Genomic DNA, 16,630 nt, shown 5'->3' on the forward strand with positions numbered 1-16,630 from the left:
GAACAACAAAGCACATATCGCTGCACCTCAAAAACTGAACATGAACCACTTAGTTTTTTGCAAGTTTTGCAAATTTTATTGTGAGTCTGATGCTCCCTGCATGGCCACCCCTCCCAATAAGATGATCAGTAATAACTAATTGGATTTAGTGCAATGAGTGAAACACTGAATGGGAATGATTGTATTTATAGATTTTGAAAATATTGTGATGCATATTTTGTATCAGTAAAGCCGTTTGACATGATGTTATGATTGCTGCAGTAAGTGTGAACAGAAATGTAAGCAAACTGCAAAAGCTCCTTTTACTATTCTGCACAGTAAAAATAATGAAATATTGTTTCCTATGTCAGAACTGCGAGTGCATCACTGTACACGGAAACACTGCCATAAAAAACCACCACCATTCCCAACACAGCCAGCACTGCTTCACACATTCAGAGCCGACTGGCTCCATACGCTTGCAACACGTCACACAGGGTCCGGTAAACTACGGTGAAGCCCCGCGGCCCTCAGGTGTCACAGCTGCTTATTATTAAATGCTTTGATGAGAGGATGAAGCAGAACAATAAAAAAGTGAGAGTACAATATGCCAATTTATTACATTTGATTAACTCCATTAGGCAATAAACACTGCAGTTGGGAAAAGATAATCCCTCTGCTTGGGGCCCAGAGAGGTCCAGACTGGCTCTGCACATGTTTCACACACAGCTCTGAGAGCCATAGGAATAGTCATCACATTTAAAGTAGTTTTACAGATACCGGAGTTTGAGGATAGAGTAGTTTTGTAATTGGTTGTTTAGCTGAAAGGCTAAGTTCCCCATTTTGGTGCACAGGGCTGCACTTTCTATGCCCCCTAATCCAATTACGCCACACAGCACAGCGTGATGTGGTTCATTCAGCCGCTGCAGTGTTTTCTCATTACAGCGTCCAGCATGCTTTACGTTCATAGCAGACCTCTTTTACATTGTCATCTAACTCATCATCTCAACAAAAGCCTTCGTCTAGCACATTTACGGTTAGATGTTTGGGTGAAATTCATTCTGAACTATATCTATGGTGCTGCTGTAACTTCCTACTGACGAACGGATCTGCTAAGCAGCATTAAAACGTATTTGTAAGTGTAACAGGATTTCCACTTCTTGGCTGACCTGCAGTCTGTAGACTATAAATACTGCCAGTAAGTCAAAGCCAACTGGCTGTTCTGTCATTTCTTCTTCTTCTTCTTCTTCTTCTTCTTCTTCTTCTTCTTCTTCTTCTTCTTCTTCTTCTTCTTCTTCTTCTTCTTCTTCTTCTTCTTCTTCTTCTTCTTCTTCTTCTTCTTCTTCTTCTTCTTCTCAACACCCACATTTTTCAGATTCTCAGATCTGTGGCCTAATTGCTTCTGTTCTGATTGCTTTTCAGCTAACAAGATTACAAGATTCATGGGGATTATCGATTGTATATTATTTTCTTTCATTCCTCTATCCTCATATGGAAGCTACAGCCATCAGGCTAAATGTCTGGTTTGGAAAACATCCAACAAAAAAGCTGTGAAGGTGCCATTTGGGAAAAACTGATGAATAGAGGAAGAAAGTTACAGTACTCTGTATTTACACAATACACACCCAAAAAGTCAAATTTGCTTTGACTACATAGAAAATCTAGAAACAAGAATATGTGCCTAGAAATGAACGATTATTTTTAAATTATTTAATTATTTTTAGAAAAGCACTCAGCAGATCAGAAAAGGACGGTGAGATCTGGGTCTGAATTTATACCACTAGATGACAGAAAGCACATCAATCAACAACTAGACGATAATCAGCTTTACATGAAAACCAGGACCTTAGCACAAACCTCATTCTTATAAAGAAGGGCTCAAAATGTCCTTATGCTCATTTTCCATGTTTTTTTTGGCAGATTTACTTCCAGTGATATTAAAAAATCCCAAAACCTGCACACAAAGTGACCTGACTAGTGTCAGCATGACTCTTAATGATCATTCGCAAAGGATCCTCAGCCCCTAACCACATCCACCCCTAAACCCCCTCCCCCACCCCTGCCCGTGCTTACCCCCCAAGGGATTTTCAGAGACCACCCTCCGAGCTTTAAGTCAAATAAATGAGCACAGAGAGGCTAACAGAATATAGAAATGCTCCAAAATGTGAATCAGAGTTAGTGACAGACTGATAATGACTAGTTTTTGACCTTTCACACTCACTGCAATTGAGAGAGAGACACGGAGAGAGACAGACACGGAGAGAGAGACACGGAGAGAATGTGTGTGTGTGTGTTTGTATATATATGTGTGTGTGTGTGTGTGTGTGTATATGTATGTATGTATATATATATATATATATATATATATATATATATATATATATATATATATATATATATATATATATATATATATATATATATATATATATAATTTCTTTCTCCTTTCTTAATCACAAATATATTTGATCATTTTTTTTCTCTTTTCTGTTATAAACTATACACACACATTCAATATGTTTGGTTTTATTATTCCATATACTTTTATATTATTAATTGATGATTAATACTTTCTTCTCTTAATTAGTACATTATCATATATTAATCCTGGTTTGTAATTTATTATTATTATTTTATTTATTTTTAACTTTTGAAATGCAGATAATTTTTGTTGAGCTTTGACAATACAAATGTACATTTGTCATGTTAATAAAGCAGATTTGGAGAGAGAGAGAGAGAGTGAGAGAGAGAGTGAGAGAGAATGTGATTTGTGTGCTGCATAAATTGACCAATCATGTGAGAGCACGGTTAAGTCCTTCCACATTCCTGCTAGCTGACTGAGCTTGACTACACACCCCCCAAAATTCCCTGACCACCCTGTCTCTATCTATCTATCTATCTATCTATCTATCTATCTATCTATCTATTCTTCCATACAGTCCAATGCTCAACCCCCCCCCCCCCCCCCCCCCAAAACATGGCCCCTCATCCCCCACTCCTTTAGCTCCTCCCCCTGCTTTGATCAGTCCTCTCTCACCTAAATCTTCATTCATGTGGAAGATATTAATGAGTGCAGGACAGGAATGTAGGGGTGTTAGAGTGGGTGTAGGTGGGCGATCGAGGGAGGTGAGACAATGACAGAGCGACACAAGGGGGGGGGGTAACCTTAGTAGCAGGTCCTTTCAAGGGTAGAGGGGCTTAAACGAAAAACAACAAACTAAATAAGACAGAAATTACGCTTCAAATCCAGCTTATGATTTAAAAAAAAAAACCTTTCTAGTCTAAACTTTGTCAGAACGCAGTTTCAGTTCTTTAATTTAACTGAGCGTGCTGTGCAAAAAGGACCGTCCATAAAACAAACAGAACTCTCACTGAGAATAAGTCTTAGTATATATTGCTGATTTCATAACAGCTATTTAACCGTTACTAATCCCTCGTTTCCTGCCGGTCAGTGTGTGAGTTGCAGACACCAGAATTCTGTTAAGTTCATTTCAGATGTTTTGTTACTGTTATTTATTCACGTCTGTAGGTCACCTCAAGGGTGGAGCAAACATGGATTTTATACCTAATCAGTAGAGGGGGAGGGAAACAGAGGGGACTAACTGGGACCTCTTGACAGAGAAGTGACCACAGGTGACATGTTAATGCTTAATGCCTTCTGAATACACTAAGCACATAGAAACAGAAAGTACTGTACTCTAATAGTAGAGAAACCACAATACAACCTACATACACTCCTTAACAATTTTAATTAATCTAATTAATCACAAACACAGATCTTCTGTGAGTGAGTTCAGCTACTTTAAAGCAGCTCCATGTCGCATTTGGAGATTTGGAGACCTCTCTGGTGGAAATGTGTAATTGCATGCCAGTGCAGAAGAACATTTTGTAACATCAGTTGTGCTTCGGACCCTCACAAATAGAAGACTTTGAGTGTTGAAAGAGAACAAGAAGAGAACTCAGTCTAAAATTGATGAAGGAGCGTCTTCTGAGTCTGTGCAGGTAATGTTAATACATAAAGATGTAAAATGTTGTCCAAAAAGTTCTGTCCTGGTACCGTTGACGTTAAAAGAATATTTCAGGCTTTATAGAGTGACTCACTACATTTTGTACTCTTTTATTCTCCATATTCAGTAATGCTACTAACAAAAAATACAAAATGCTGCTTTGAGCTCACCCTTTACTGATACAGCTTGCAGAGTCTCCATAGAAACACACTGATCAATAGAATGGATGCTCTGGATTAGATGCACATGATCCTAAACTCACAATGTCCAGTGGCCAGCATGGGCTAGAGGGGTATTAAGGCAGTGGACCTGCTCCACCCAGTACCTTTAGGATGAGTTAGTGACCCAGAACTGGAACTGACCATCCAACATCAGTACCTGACCCCACTCATGCTCAATCAAATCCTCACAGTAATGTTCAACATCTAGAGTAAAGCCTTCCAGAAGAGTAGAGGCTGTTACTGCAGTGAAGGAGGAATAAACTCACTATTGATGCCCCTATTGATGTCAGAAGGAAGTCAGAAGGTGTCCATAAACTTTTTGACACTCTGTTAGTTTCCTGGATATTTTCTGCTGCCATCCCCTCTGCAGAGTTTAACTTTTAAGCAGTACACGGTTTAGGCCACCGTAGCCATAGCATACCGACAGAATAACGAATTTCCTTCAGTTAACTTTATTAAAATGCACATCATTTAGAAATTTACACCACACCAGTACAATTACTGTCAAATTAGCTGAAGTCCAATAAAGTTAAATTTAAAGGTGAGTAAATTAAAAGTTAAAGTTAAAGGTGGTTGGATAGTGTAGTGGTTAACACCTCTGCCTTCTACACTGTAGACTGGGGTTCAATACTGGTTAAACATTATACCAATAAGAGTCCTTGGGCAAGACTCCTAACACCTCCTTGGCCTGCCTATGTAAAAAAGTAATCAAACTGTAAGTCCTTCTAGATAAGAGCGTCAGCCAAATGTTCAATGTCGGGATGTTTTATTCATGTAGAAATAATGTACAGATTTGAAATTAAAAGCAACTCTATTTTCATCGCAGTGATTCACAGTCTTTCTCTGTGCTCTGCTGTAGAGGACATGCTGCTCTCATTTCCATCCTGATCTGACCTTAACTCTGTCCGTCTGTCTGTCTCATCTGATTCCAACCTTAACCCTGATTTGTCTGTCTGATCAGTCTGCTTCTTTACAGGGAATTAAAGTGGATTAAACCACCTCCACCTGCCCTGCTTTACACAGACTCACCTCAGGTGACTAAACAATGTTGATGTTTAGCTGGCAGAGCTGATGCTGACCCTTAGCCTTCCAATGTTCACTGTAGAAGCTTGCAAACAGTTAAGGACCTGCCAAACCCACATTTCTGTACTATCCAAGTAGAATTTTAATCAGTGGTGGTTTTGCTTTAGATAAGGATTCTAAAGAAATAGTCTAGTGCTTCTCATCGTAATCTACAGTGCACAGCTAATCACCAGACAATCAAGCTACAGGTTTCCTAGTTCTTTGGAAAGAACCGAGTACGGTCTCATTTATATGAGACACCGATTTAAACCCCGGTCAGTGGAGCATATTTACAGCACTGACCACTTACTGTCCCCCTCAGTCTTTCTTTCACTCTCTCTGTCTGCCTGTCTGACCTCTTCAGTTCTTTAGCAGCTAATCTCAATCTGCCCTGCGCATGTAAGCCTCAGATTACTACAAAGACTCAAACTGTCTCACACGTGCACCTACTCACTCATATTCACTGGCAAAGCAGCTTTTGAGGAAACGCTGTGTAGTCCGGCTTTTGCAGTACAAAAGTCATTCAGAGCTTTTATCACTGATTCTATATCAATAGCCCTGTGTTCACTGCTAGACAGTAACGTGGGGTGTGCGCGGTAGACGGGTGAGGGCAAACTGGAAATTCACGATGGGAAATTCTGCCGTCACAAGCAGCAACATTCTGCAGTGTGTTGCTTACGTGTGTTGCCTGCTGTTGTGAATGTGGAGTAAGCCTAATACGTTTAGGCTCGGAGTCAGGAGTGCTCTGTGCCTGAGTGGGGGTGCGTCTCTCAGTGTGTGTGTGTGTGTGTGTGTGTGTGTCCATCTTTCAGTGTGGCTGTGTTATCAGCGTGGCACTGCTGGAGGAATTGCAGTAATGTAAAGCAGGTTCCAGGCTGATAGGCAGGTTTCTCACAGAATCTTGATCTCACCCATATCTACCAGCCACTCGTAGCTCCATCACAGTCCTTGTACTAACTCGCACCACAACTCACAGAAGATTCACACAAGTGTGTGTGTAAATGCAGAGGAAATGAAGTACGAGTGACCAGGCGTCCCATCCATACTGCTTCCAGCTTAGTTCTATTCTATGAAAGCTTCAGGTAGGAATAAAAAACTCTTTAATGCAATGTTTACGTGTAAATCAGCCAGTGTGAGAAAGTTGAACGCATGAGCTTTTTGCCTGAATTGTGGTTATTATAAGAATTAAGGGTCAGGAGGTGGACCAGGTCATGGTTTGGTGGACAATAAGATGTGGTGTTGTTTTGAACTGAAATGATTTGATTGCTTGATTAAAATGGAGTTATGTTTATTCCACCAGACAGACAAATGAAAAACGTGATTCCAATGATTTAAAATCCTTCTACTGAACCTACACAGCACTGTGCAAAAGTCAGAAGCCCCGTTCATTTATTTACTTTCCAGTCATAACAGCCATTAAAAACAAGTTTTTGAAATTTAAGATTCACAAAAAGCAGAAATCAGATATTTAAATGAAAATTACCCAGAATCCTCAACCACTAACTCTGCTATCAGCTGTTCTGTGTCAGTGAGTCTCTCTTCACCTTCATTCCAGCTTCCGTTCTTCTCAGGATCCTCACTTTCAGCTCCTCAAAGAACCTGCAGACACGCCTCCAAAGCTCAGTCTGAGAAGCTGGTTGATGATCAAACCCATTCAGTGGTGCTGAGGTCTGGACTCTGGGGTGGTCAGTCCATCGTCCAGCTTCTTTGTTTGATGTGTCTGTCTCTTTTTCTCAGTGAGGTTCTTCTTGATCAGCTACACGTCCTTTCAGACCCACAGTGCTGAGTGGTCTTCTCACAGTGGAAGGATGGACAGAAACCCCTGTGGATGTTTTCAGATCTGAAGCAGCTTGATGTTCTCCTCTCTCTCAGAGATCAAAGCTTTCAGTGCTGTTTATCTGATGGGGGCAGTTTTGGGGTCGACCAGCTCTTCCAGGTGGTTGTTAGGAGTGTTATTTTCTGGAGCTTTTAAACATCCTTTGAACTCTTTTTTCACTTTGACTTTCTCCTTCCTTATGCAAGTGTATAAAATTATATGTAATGTCCTCACAAACATCTCTTGAAAATCAACTTGTACTAAATGTTAAACTAAATCAGAGCTGGACTTATGCACAGTTCTGTATAATGTGCTTCATGGATAAACCTGAATTTAAAACATTGCAACACATACAGGGTTACATCTGGAAAGTTTCTGCCTGGACTCTGAGGGGTGCAGGAGTGGAACTGATCTAGATTTTACACACACACACACACACACACACACACACACACACACACACACACACACACACACACACACACAGAGAACAGATAACACTTCACTATAATAACACTGAACAGACAGAGCTTAAAGACACAGAGAGAGAGAGAGAGAGAGAGAGAGAGGTGTGGGTGATGTGTGACAGTGGTCTGATCATCTCTGCTCTGTTTGTTTTCTGCTGTTTAAGCTGGCAGGACTTTTTATCAGAGAGGGCATGTTAGCATTAGCAGGCTAACAGTTCATTCAGAGAAGCGCGCTTCAAAGGATTCTTTGTTGCAGCCAATTTGTTCTTCAGTGCTCAGCCTGATGCACAAGTGATGCATGTGAAATTAAAATAGAATGAAGCTCAAACTTATGTGGACAGTCACGGAGCTCACAGTCCAAACCTCCATTTTAAGAAACATACAATTCACTATGAACTATAAATAGGCTTATAAACTATACGCAGCACCGTGCTTATAAACTATACGCAGCACCGTGCTTATAAACTATACGCAGCACCGTGCTTATAAACTATACGCAGCACCGTGCTTATAAACTATACGCAGCACCGTGCTTATAAACTATACGCAGCACCGTGCTTATAAACTATACGCAGCACCGTGCTTATAAACTATACGCAGCACCGTGCTTATAAACTATACGCAGCACCGTGCTTATAAACTATACGCAGCACCGTGTTTAACTATACACAGCACTGTGCTTATAAACTATACGCAGCACCGTGTTTAACTATACACAGCACTGTGCTTATAAACTATACACAGCACTGTGCTTATAAACTATACACAGCACTGTGCTTATAAACTATATACAGCACCGTGTTTAACTATACACAGCACCGTGCTTATAAACTATACACAGCACTGTGCTTATAAACCATACACAGCACTTTACTTATAAACCATATACAGCACTGTGCCGTATAAACCATATACAGCACTTTACTTATAAACTATATACAGCACTGTGCCGTATAAACTATATACAGCACTTTACTTATAAACTATATAAAGCACTTTACTTATAAACCATACACAGCACTGTGCCGTATAAACCATACACAGCACTGTGCCGTATAAACCATACACAGCACTGTGCCGTATAAACTATATACAGCACTGTGCTTATAAACTATATAAAGCACTGTGCCGTATAAAGCACTGTGCTTCTAAACCATATACAGCACTGTGCTTATAAACTATATACAGCACTGTGCCGTATAAACTATATACAGCACTGTGCGGTATAAAGCACTGTGCTTATAAACCATATACAGCACTGTGCTTATAAACCATATACAGCACTTATAAACTATATACAGCACTGTGCTTATAAACCATATACAGTACTGTGCTTATAAACTATATACAGCACTGTGCCGTATTAAGCACTGTGCTTATAAACCATATACAGCACTGTGCTTATAAACCATATACAGCACTGTGCTTATAAACTGTATACAGCACTGTGCCGTATAAAGCACTGTGCTTATAAACCATATACAGCACTGTGCTTATAAACTATATACAGCACTGTGCCGTATAAACTATATACTGCACTTTGCCGTATAAACCACTGTGCTTATAAACCATATACAGCACTCTGCTTATAAACTATACACAGCACTGTGCTTTAAACCATATACAGCACTGTGCTTATAAACTATATACAGCACTCTGCTTATAAACTATACACAGCACTGTGCTTCTAAACTATATACAGCACTGTGCCGTATAAACTATATACAGTACAGGGTTAGTCAAAAGTCACAGGACACATTTTATTTTATTTTATTTTATTTTTTATTTTATTATCGAATTTTATTTCTGGGGTCACATCAAACAAATTGTGTATCCTGAGAAAATGTACAACACCACCGCAACGCATCGTGGCGGCTTGTGACAGCATTAAAAATAAACTAAAATAAACTAAAATGGCTTTTGACTCATCCTGTACTGTAAAATTTTATCTGGGTAGTGTGTTTCTGCTGTAAAAACACTAAGACTTTAAAATAAATACGACTAAGCACTGTACAGTAAAAATACCACTTAAAGTGAAGGACCATAAAAAATGAGTGACTGTTTACAGTAGAGACCTGAATTCATTAAAGATATATTGTTTAATTCCGTAATGTTGCATATCCATTTGTCCAAAACAGCTGATGTTAATATGTTAATGGACAACACATTTTTATTCTCTAATCGGGAATGTTAATCATAATACAGCACTGGTCCCTGGTCAAATGATGTTTTATTGATTTTCAAAGTGAAAACAAGTTTCTACTTAAAGTGGCAAGTTTCTGCAAATTTTAGTGTGCAGTCTGTTTATGTGCTGAATTTTATATATTGAGGGAAAAAAACCCTAATGTGTAAAATTCAGTACATAAACACTGAACACTGAGATCATTTGTGTATTAAAATGTGCAGAAGCGTTAACTTATAAATTATTTTTACTTTTCAAAATCAACAAAAACATGGAATTTGACCAGGAGCAGCCAAACCTTGGTATATAACTGTATATCTTTGTGTGTGTATATGTATGTATATATATATATATATATATATATATATATATATATATATATATATATATATATGTATATGTATATATATATATATATATATATATATATATATGTATATATATATATATATATATATATATATATATATATATATATGTATATATATATACAGTGGGGAGAACAAGTATTTGATACACTGCTGATTTTTCAGGTTTTCCCACTTGCAAAGCATGTAGAAGACTGTAATTTTTATCATAGGTACTCTTCAACTGTGAGTGATGGCATCTAAAACAAAAATCCAGAAAAATACATTGTATGATTTTTAAATAATTAATTTCCATTTTATTGTGTGAAATAAGTATTTGATACACCAGAAAAAGAAACTTAATATTTGGTACAGAAACCTTTGTTTGCAATTACAGAGATGAGACGTTTCCTGTAGTTCTTGACAAGGTTTGCACACACTGCAGCAGGGATTTTGGCCCACTCCTCCATACAGATCTCCTCCAGAGCCTTCAGGTTTCGTGGCTGTCGCTGGGCCACACGGACTTTAAGCTCCCTCCAAAGATTTTCTATTGGATTCAGGTCTGGAGACTGGCTAGGCCACTCCAGGACCTTAAGATGTTCCCTACGGAGCCACTCTTTAGTTGCCCTGGCTGTGTGTTTTGGGTCGTTATCATGCTGGAAGACCCAGCCACGACCCATCTTCAGTGCTCTTACTGAGGGAAGGAGGTTGTTGGCCAAAATCTCACGATACATCCTTCCCACAATACGGTGCAGTCGTCCTGTCCCCTTTGCAGAAAAGCATCCCCAAAGAATGATGTTTCCACCGCCATGCTTCACAGTTGGGATGGTGTTCTTGGGGTTGTACTCATCATTCTTCTTCCTCCAAACATGACGAGTGGAGTTTAAACCAAAAAGTTCTATTTTTGTCTCATCAGACCACATGACCTTCTCCCATTCCTCCTCTGGATCATTCAGATGGTCATTTGCAAACTTCAGACGGGCTTTGACATGCGTTGCCTTGAGGAAGGGCACCTTGCGTGCACTGCAGGATTTTAATCCTTGACGGTGTAGAGTGTTACTGATTGTTTTCTTTGAGACTGTGGTCCCAGCTCTATTCAGGTCATTGACCAGGTCCTGCTGTGTAGTTCTGGGCTCATTCCTCACCTTCCTCAAGATCATTGATGCTCCACGAGGTGAGATCTTGCATGGCGCCCCAGACCGAGGGAGATTTTCTGTTATTTTGCATTTCTTCCATTTTCTAATAATTGCACCAACAGTTGTTGCCTTCTCACCAAGCTGCTTGCCTATTGTCCTGTAGCCCATCCCAGCCTTGTGCAGGTCTGCAATTTTATCCCTGATGTCCTTACACAGCTCTCTGGTCTTGGGCATTGTGGAGATGCTGGAGTCTGACTGATTGAGTGTGTGGACAGGTGTCTTTTATACAGGTAACGAGTTCAAACAGGTGCAGTTAATACAGGTAATGAGTGGAGAACAGGAGGGCTTCTTAAAGAAGAAGTAACATGTCTGTGAGAGCCAAAATTCTTACTGGTTGATAGATGATCAAATACTTATTTCACACAATAAAATGGAAATTAATTATTTAAAAATCATACAATGTATTTTTCTGGATTTTTGTTTTAGATTCCATCACTCACAGTTGAAGAGTACCTATGATAAAAATTACAGTCTTCTACATGCTTTGCAAGTGGGAAAACCTGAAAAATCAGCAGTGTATCAAATACTTGTTCTCCCCACTGTATATATATATATATATATATATATATATATATATATATATATATATATATATATATATATATATATAAAAAATATAAGAGAGAGCGCCAGAGAGAGAGAGAAGCTGATGAAACCACATGTACAGACTCACCACATTTGAACATCATTGTGGTCAATAAAATGACTTTTCCAAACTCCATTGTAATGGTAGAGGTCTAGCTCCACAGGAAATGCTGTTAGTCTTCTTGCTTTGAGTTCTCCATCCCTCAGCAGGAGCTTCACTTTCCAAACGCTTAAATTAAAATTCCAGGTGATGTAACACTTTGAAGGTGCATGCAAAGGCTTGGTTGACGTCTTCGGTCTTTAGTTTCAGTCAGTAATGCCATGACCAGAGAAGCAGCTCGTTCCACGGGCTCTAATAAGACTAACTCGCACTGCCCAGCTTAACACCCTCATCACCCGCCAACGGGGGCAGGGAAGGGGGTGGAGTGGGGTCAGCCAAGCACAGATTAGACTGTGTGCAGAGTGAGTTTGTGTGAATCATTCTGTAGGCACTAGTTTCACTTAATTAAATACAGTTCTAATTGATTTGTATTTTTCAAAGGCTACGGTGTTTGCTTCTACTCGAGCACATTTGCAATGATCCTTTTCACTAAAGCGATTTTTAGTAATTGTCTCTTTGTGTTTAATTTCATTCTGCTGTGTTGGTTCAAGTCTTGGGCTGCTTTGCTAATCTCTCTGTCTCTTTTGAAGCTTCATGCTGCAAAATAATTATGATTATCTTTGCAAGTTAAACAATTTTAAATACAGTATATATGTGTATTATTTTCAGCCCTGGGATAGACTGGTGACCTGTCCAGGGTGTTTCCTCCCTTCCACCCAGTGACCACTGGGATAGGTTCCTCCATGACTCAGAAGGAATAGTGGCTTAGAAAATGTTTGTGTGTGTGTGTGTGTGTGTTATTTTTGGTTCTAACACTGCTGTAAGAATATTGGAATAAGATAATTAACTACATTAACAGGTAAAAAATGTCCAGAAATAGGTTTAATCTTATACCATTCTTGCAACAATCTTTTGATTAGAAATATTATGTACATTCACTAGAGTTAAAATCATTTCACTTGGCAATAGATGTGACAAAGCAGACTCAGGAACTTGAGAAGGATCCATGTGCAGATTTTATGGTAAAAAAGGGCAAAACAAGGAAATCAGTCCAAAAAAACAAGCAAACAGAGTGAAAGGGGCAAAAGCAGATTCCAAAAGAAAAAACAAAGTCAAAAACACCAGCAAGATAGAAAATACAAACACTCTGTCACACGTTCAGCGGACACGAGTCAGGACTCCATTTCCCAGGAGTCACAGGGGACTCACATGACTGATAGCCAGGCACGGCGCTACTATCAGTGTTCACAGTCCCCAGACTAGTAACACTAAGCACCTGTGGTTTAGATCATATGACCTTACTTGATAGTATTTAAGCCAGGTATGCAGAATATGAACTCTGCACAGTATTGCATCATTGTGTTATACTGAGTGGTTAGTTTATGTTTGCTTCCTTGTGTATATTGACCCCTGCCTTGTCTTCATGTTGCTCGAGTTTATTCCTGACCCCTTTTTGTACTGTTGCCTCTCTCATTGGATCTGTGTTTTGGCTTCGTGGATTGTGTATGGACTATGATTTTGGTTTTTCCCTTTGGCTAAGATTAAACGTGATTGACTTCCAGATCTGCATTTGTCTGAATTCTGTTTCCACGTAACACACTCAGTAGACAGATACAAAGGACTGGGCAACACTTCGCCCTGCCTGGCTGAGGGAGAGGAAGATTTAAGGACCGATTACAGAAATTAGGTACAGGTGGTTGATTGGAGACCGAGCTAGTACTCAGGAGAGTGAGACCTCTGGTGGCCAAATAGGGAGTTACTGACAATACGTAATGTTTTGGAGTGTAAAATTTTTAAAAAAATCCCAAAACAGGAGGAGAAGTGTCAGCAGATTTCTGGAGAGAAAGAAAAAAAGATAGAAAGACATCAAGGCTGGGTAGGGAAAATCCACCAGAGATCAAGAGAGAAGGCAAAGAGAAAGACCAAAAACAGAGGGAATATGAAAAGCTGGGGAAGGACAGAAGCAGAGGCAAAAGGGCAGATAGAAATGAAACTGCAGGAAAACCAAGTTGAAGAAAATCTGAAGAATGAAGGAGAGAGAGAGAGAGAGAGAGAGAGAGAGAGAGAGAGAGAGAGAGAGAGAGAGAGAGGAGGATAACAAGAGACAAGAACAGAAACTGACAAAAGTGGACAGCAAGAGAGAAAAAGAAAATGGAATGGGAATGAAGTGCTTCAGAAGCAGAAAGGGAACTGGTGGAGAAAGAAGAACTGGAGAAAAGGAAGCCTATCTGAACCTTCTGGAGTGAGAGCTGGTAGAAGAGAGACAAACAATGAAATCTTCTAAGCAAGTCAGCTCCCTGCATGTAGGGCTGGACATACCTGCTTCATGGTGACATGGATGCAGGATTTCAGCCCACATGCAGGGTCTTAATGTCTATTCCTTTATTTATCGTTGTACACCAAGTGATGAAGTGCTCTTTGTGAAGCTCGACTGAAATGCATCTGTGAACAACTATCAATTCCACCAGACACTCCGCTAACTTTATGGCTCTGTTTATAGCTGTAACAGGAAATGGATGCCTTGTGCTCTAGGGAATCTGGCCACAAGCCAGGATCATCAAAATTCACTGGGTCACATGTTGGATTATGGCAGAATTTCGTGTCCCATGAAAGTTGGAGACCAGGCGAGCATGCTGGACACCTTCAATATCTTAGTTGGTAGAGAGAGCTATCAGCATGTGGCTGAATTTCAAGGTCACAAACGGTTTCCTTTTTAGAGGGCCTCGTGTCCAAAACAATTCCAAAACTTTAATGCAGACACAAAGGGTAACGTGTCAGGAGGTTTTTTTTATTCAAAACAAGCAGGAATGCACATCGGTTTTGGGTTGAGGTTACGCTTAGAATTACGTTTAGAACGAACAAGTGTGATAGAGTAGATGAAGAAATTTTAGGACACATCATCAGTAGTGTACCCCAGAGTCATCAGATGTTTCAGCCTTTAAACACTATACACCTTCATCTGAGGTGGCCAGCCATAGGTTGATCAAGCCTAGGCTTGTGTCCCATGTCCAATTCAGTTATTATTTAAAAGGTAATTAGTTTTATTTATTTATTACTACCACTATCATCATAATCATTATTATGTTTATGGATAATAATCATTATCCATAAACATATCCCACGGGGCCGCTGGGTCTTTTGAATCTCCCTGGGCCTCTGGGGCTTTGTTTCTACTGGGTCTCCCAGTGGCCGGCCTTAAGACTTAGAGAAATGTATTTGCTTGGCTCCCTGGTAGACCATAAAAACTTAGTCAAAATTCTGGCCTTAGGACTTTATGTGTATGGGCCTTTGGTAGACCATAAAAACTTTGACAATAGTTTGGACTTAGAGAAATTTCTCTAAGTTTTTTAGGTCTACCAATGGCCTCGCGTCTGGGCGGCACGGGCTGACTGGTTTAGTCCGAGGGGGAGTGCTTAAGTGTGGGCCAGATAGGTTCATGAGGTGCGCTGGGTTCCTGGTGGGTCTTTTCCCCGGGTGTGTTCCCCGGATGTTTTGATTAATTTTGGCCGAGAAAGGTGTGTGTTAATGGGGTAGCATATTTTGGTGTACCGGTCCCTGGGCATTGTGGATCTCGGGCCCGGAGGAAGCTAGAGAAGCGGGATTTTTTGCGTGTGAATGGGTCTCTGGGAGTTCTGAGTCCCATAATCATGGGTCTTTTTAATTTCCATGGGCCTCTGGGAGTTCTGATTCCCATAATCATGGGTCTTTTAAAGTTCCCTGGGTCTCTGGGGGTTCTGAGTCCCATAATCATGGGTCTTTTAAAGTTCCCTGAGCCTCTGGGAGTTCTGAGTCCCATAATCATGGGTCTTTTTAATTTCCCTGGGCCTCTGGGAGTTCTGAGTCCCATAAGCCTGGTTCTCTGGGAGTTCTGAGTCCCATAAGCCTGGGTCTTTTTAATTTCCCTGGGTCTCTGGGGGTTCTGAGTCCCATAATCATGGGTCTTTTAAATTTCCATGGGCCTCTGGGGGTTCTGAGTCCCATAATCATGGGTCTTTTAAAGTTCCCTGGGCCTCTGGGGGTTCTGAGTCCCATAATCATGGGTCTTTTAAAGTTCCCTGGGCCTCTGGGAGTTCCGAGTCCCATAATCATGGGACTTTTTAATTTCCCTGGGCCTCTGGGAGTTCTGACTCCCATAATCATTGGTCTGTGGGAGTTCTGAGTCCCATAGTCATGGGTCTTTTTTAGTTTCCCTGGGCCTCTGGGAGTTCTGAGTCCCATAATCATGGGTCTTTTAAAGTTCCCTGGGGCTCTGGGGGTTCTGAGTCCCATAGTCATGGGTCTTTTAAATTTCCATGGGCCTCAGGGAGTTCTGAGTCGCATAAGCCTGGGTCTTTTTAATTTCCATGGGTCTCTGGGAGTTCTGAGTCCCATAATCATGGGTCTCTGGGAGTTCTGAGTCCCATAGTCATGGGTCTTTTTAATTTCCCTGGGCCTCTGGGAGTTCTGAGTCCCATAATCATGGGTCTCTGGGAGTTCTGAGTCCCATAATCATGGGTCTTTTTAATTTCCCTGGGTCTCTGGGGGTTCTGAGTCCCATAATCATGGGTCTTTTAAATTTCCATGGGCCTCTGGGAGTTCTGAGTCCCATAAGCCTGGGTCTTTTTAATTTCCATGGGTCTCTGGGAGTTCTGAGTCACATAATCATGGGTCTTTTAAAGTTCCCTGGGT

The 16,630-nt window shown here is 40.4% G+C and overlaps 1 protein-coding gene across 1 annotated transcript in view; it reads right to left on the reverse strand.

Moving 5' to 3' along the window:
• Positions 1–12,203, reverse strand: part of crb2a (crumbs cell polarity complex component 2a) — an 87,711-nt gene extending 75,508 nt beyond the window's left edge. Inside the window, exon 1 of the mRNA XM_037546125.1 lies at positions 11,951–12,203. Within this exon, the coding sequence (XP_037402022.1) occupies positions 11,951–11,999 (49 nt within the window). The 5' untranslated portion in view covers positions 12,000–12,203. The remainder of the gene's footprint in view (positions 1–11,950) is intronic.
• Between the last annotated feature and the right edge of the window lie 4,427 nt (positions 12,204–16,630).

Source organism: Pygocentrus nattereri, chromosome 16, assembly GCF_015220715.1.
Source record: "Pygocentrus nattereri isolate fPygNat1 chromosome 16, fPygNat1.pri, whole genome shotgun sequence".
Taxonomy (NCBI): domain Eukaryota; kingdom Metazoa; phylum Chordata; class Actinopteri; order Characiformes; family Serrasalmidae; genus Pygocentrus; species Pygocentrus nattereri.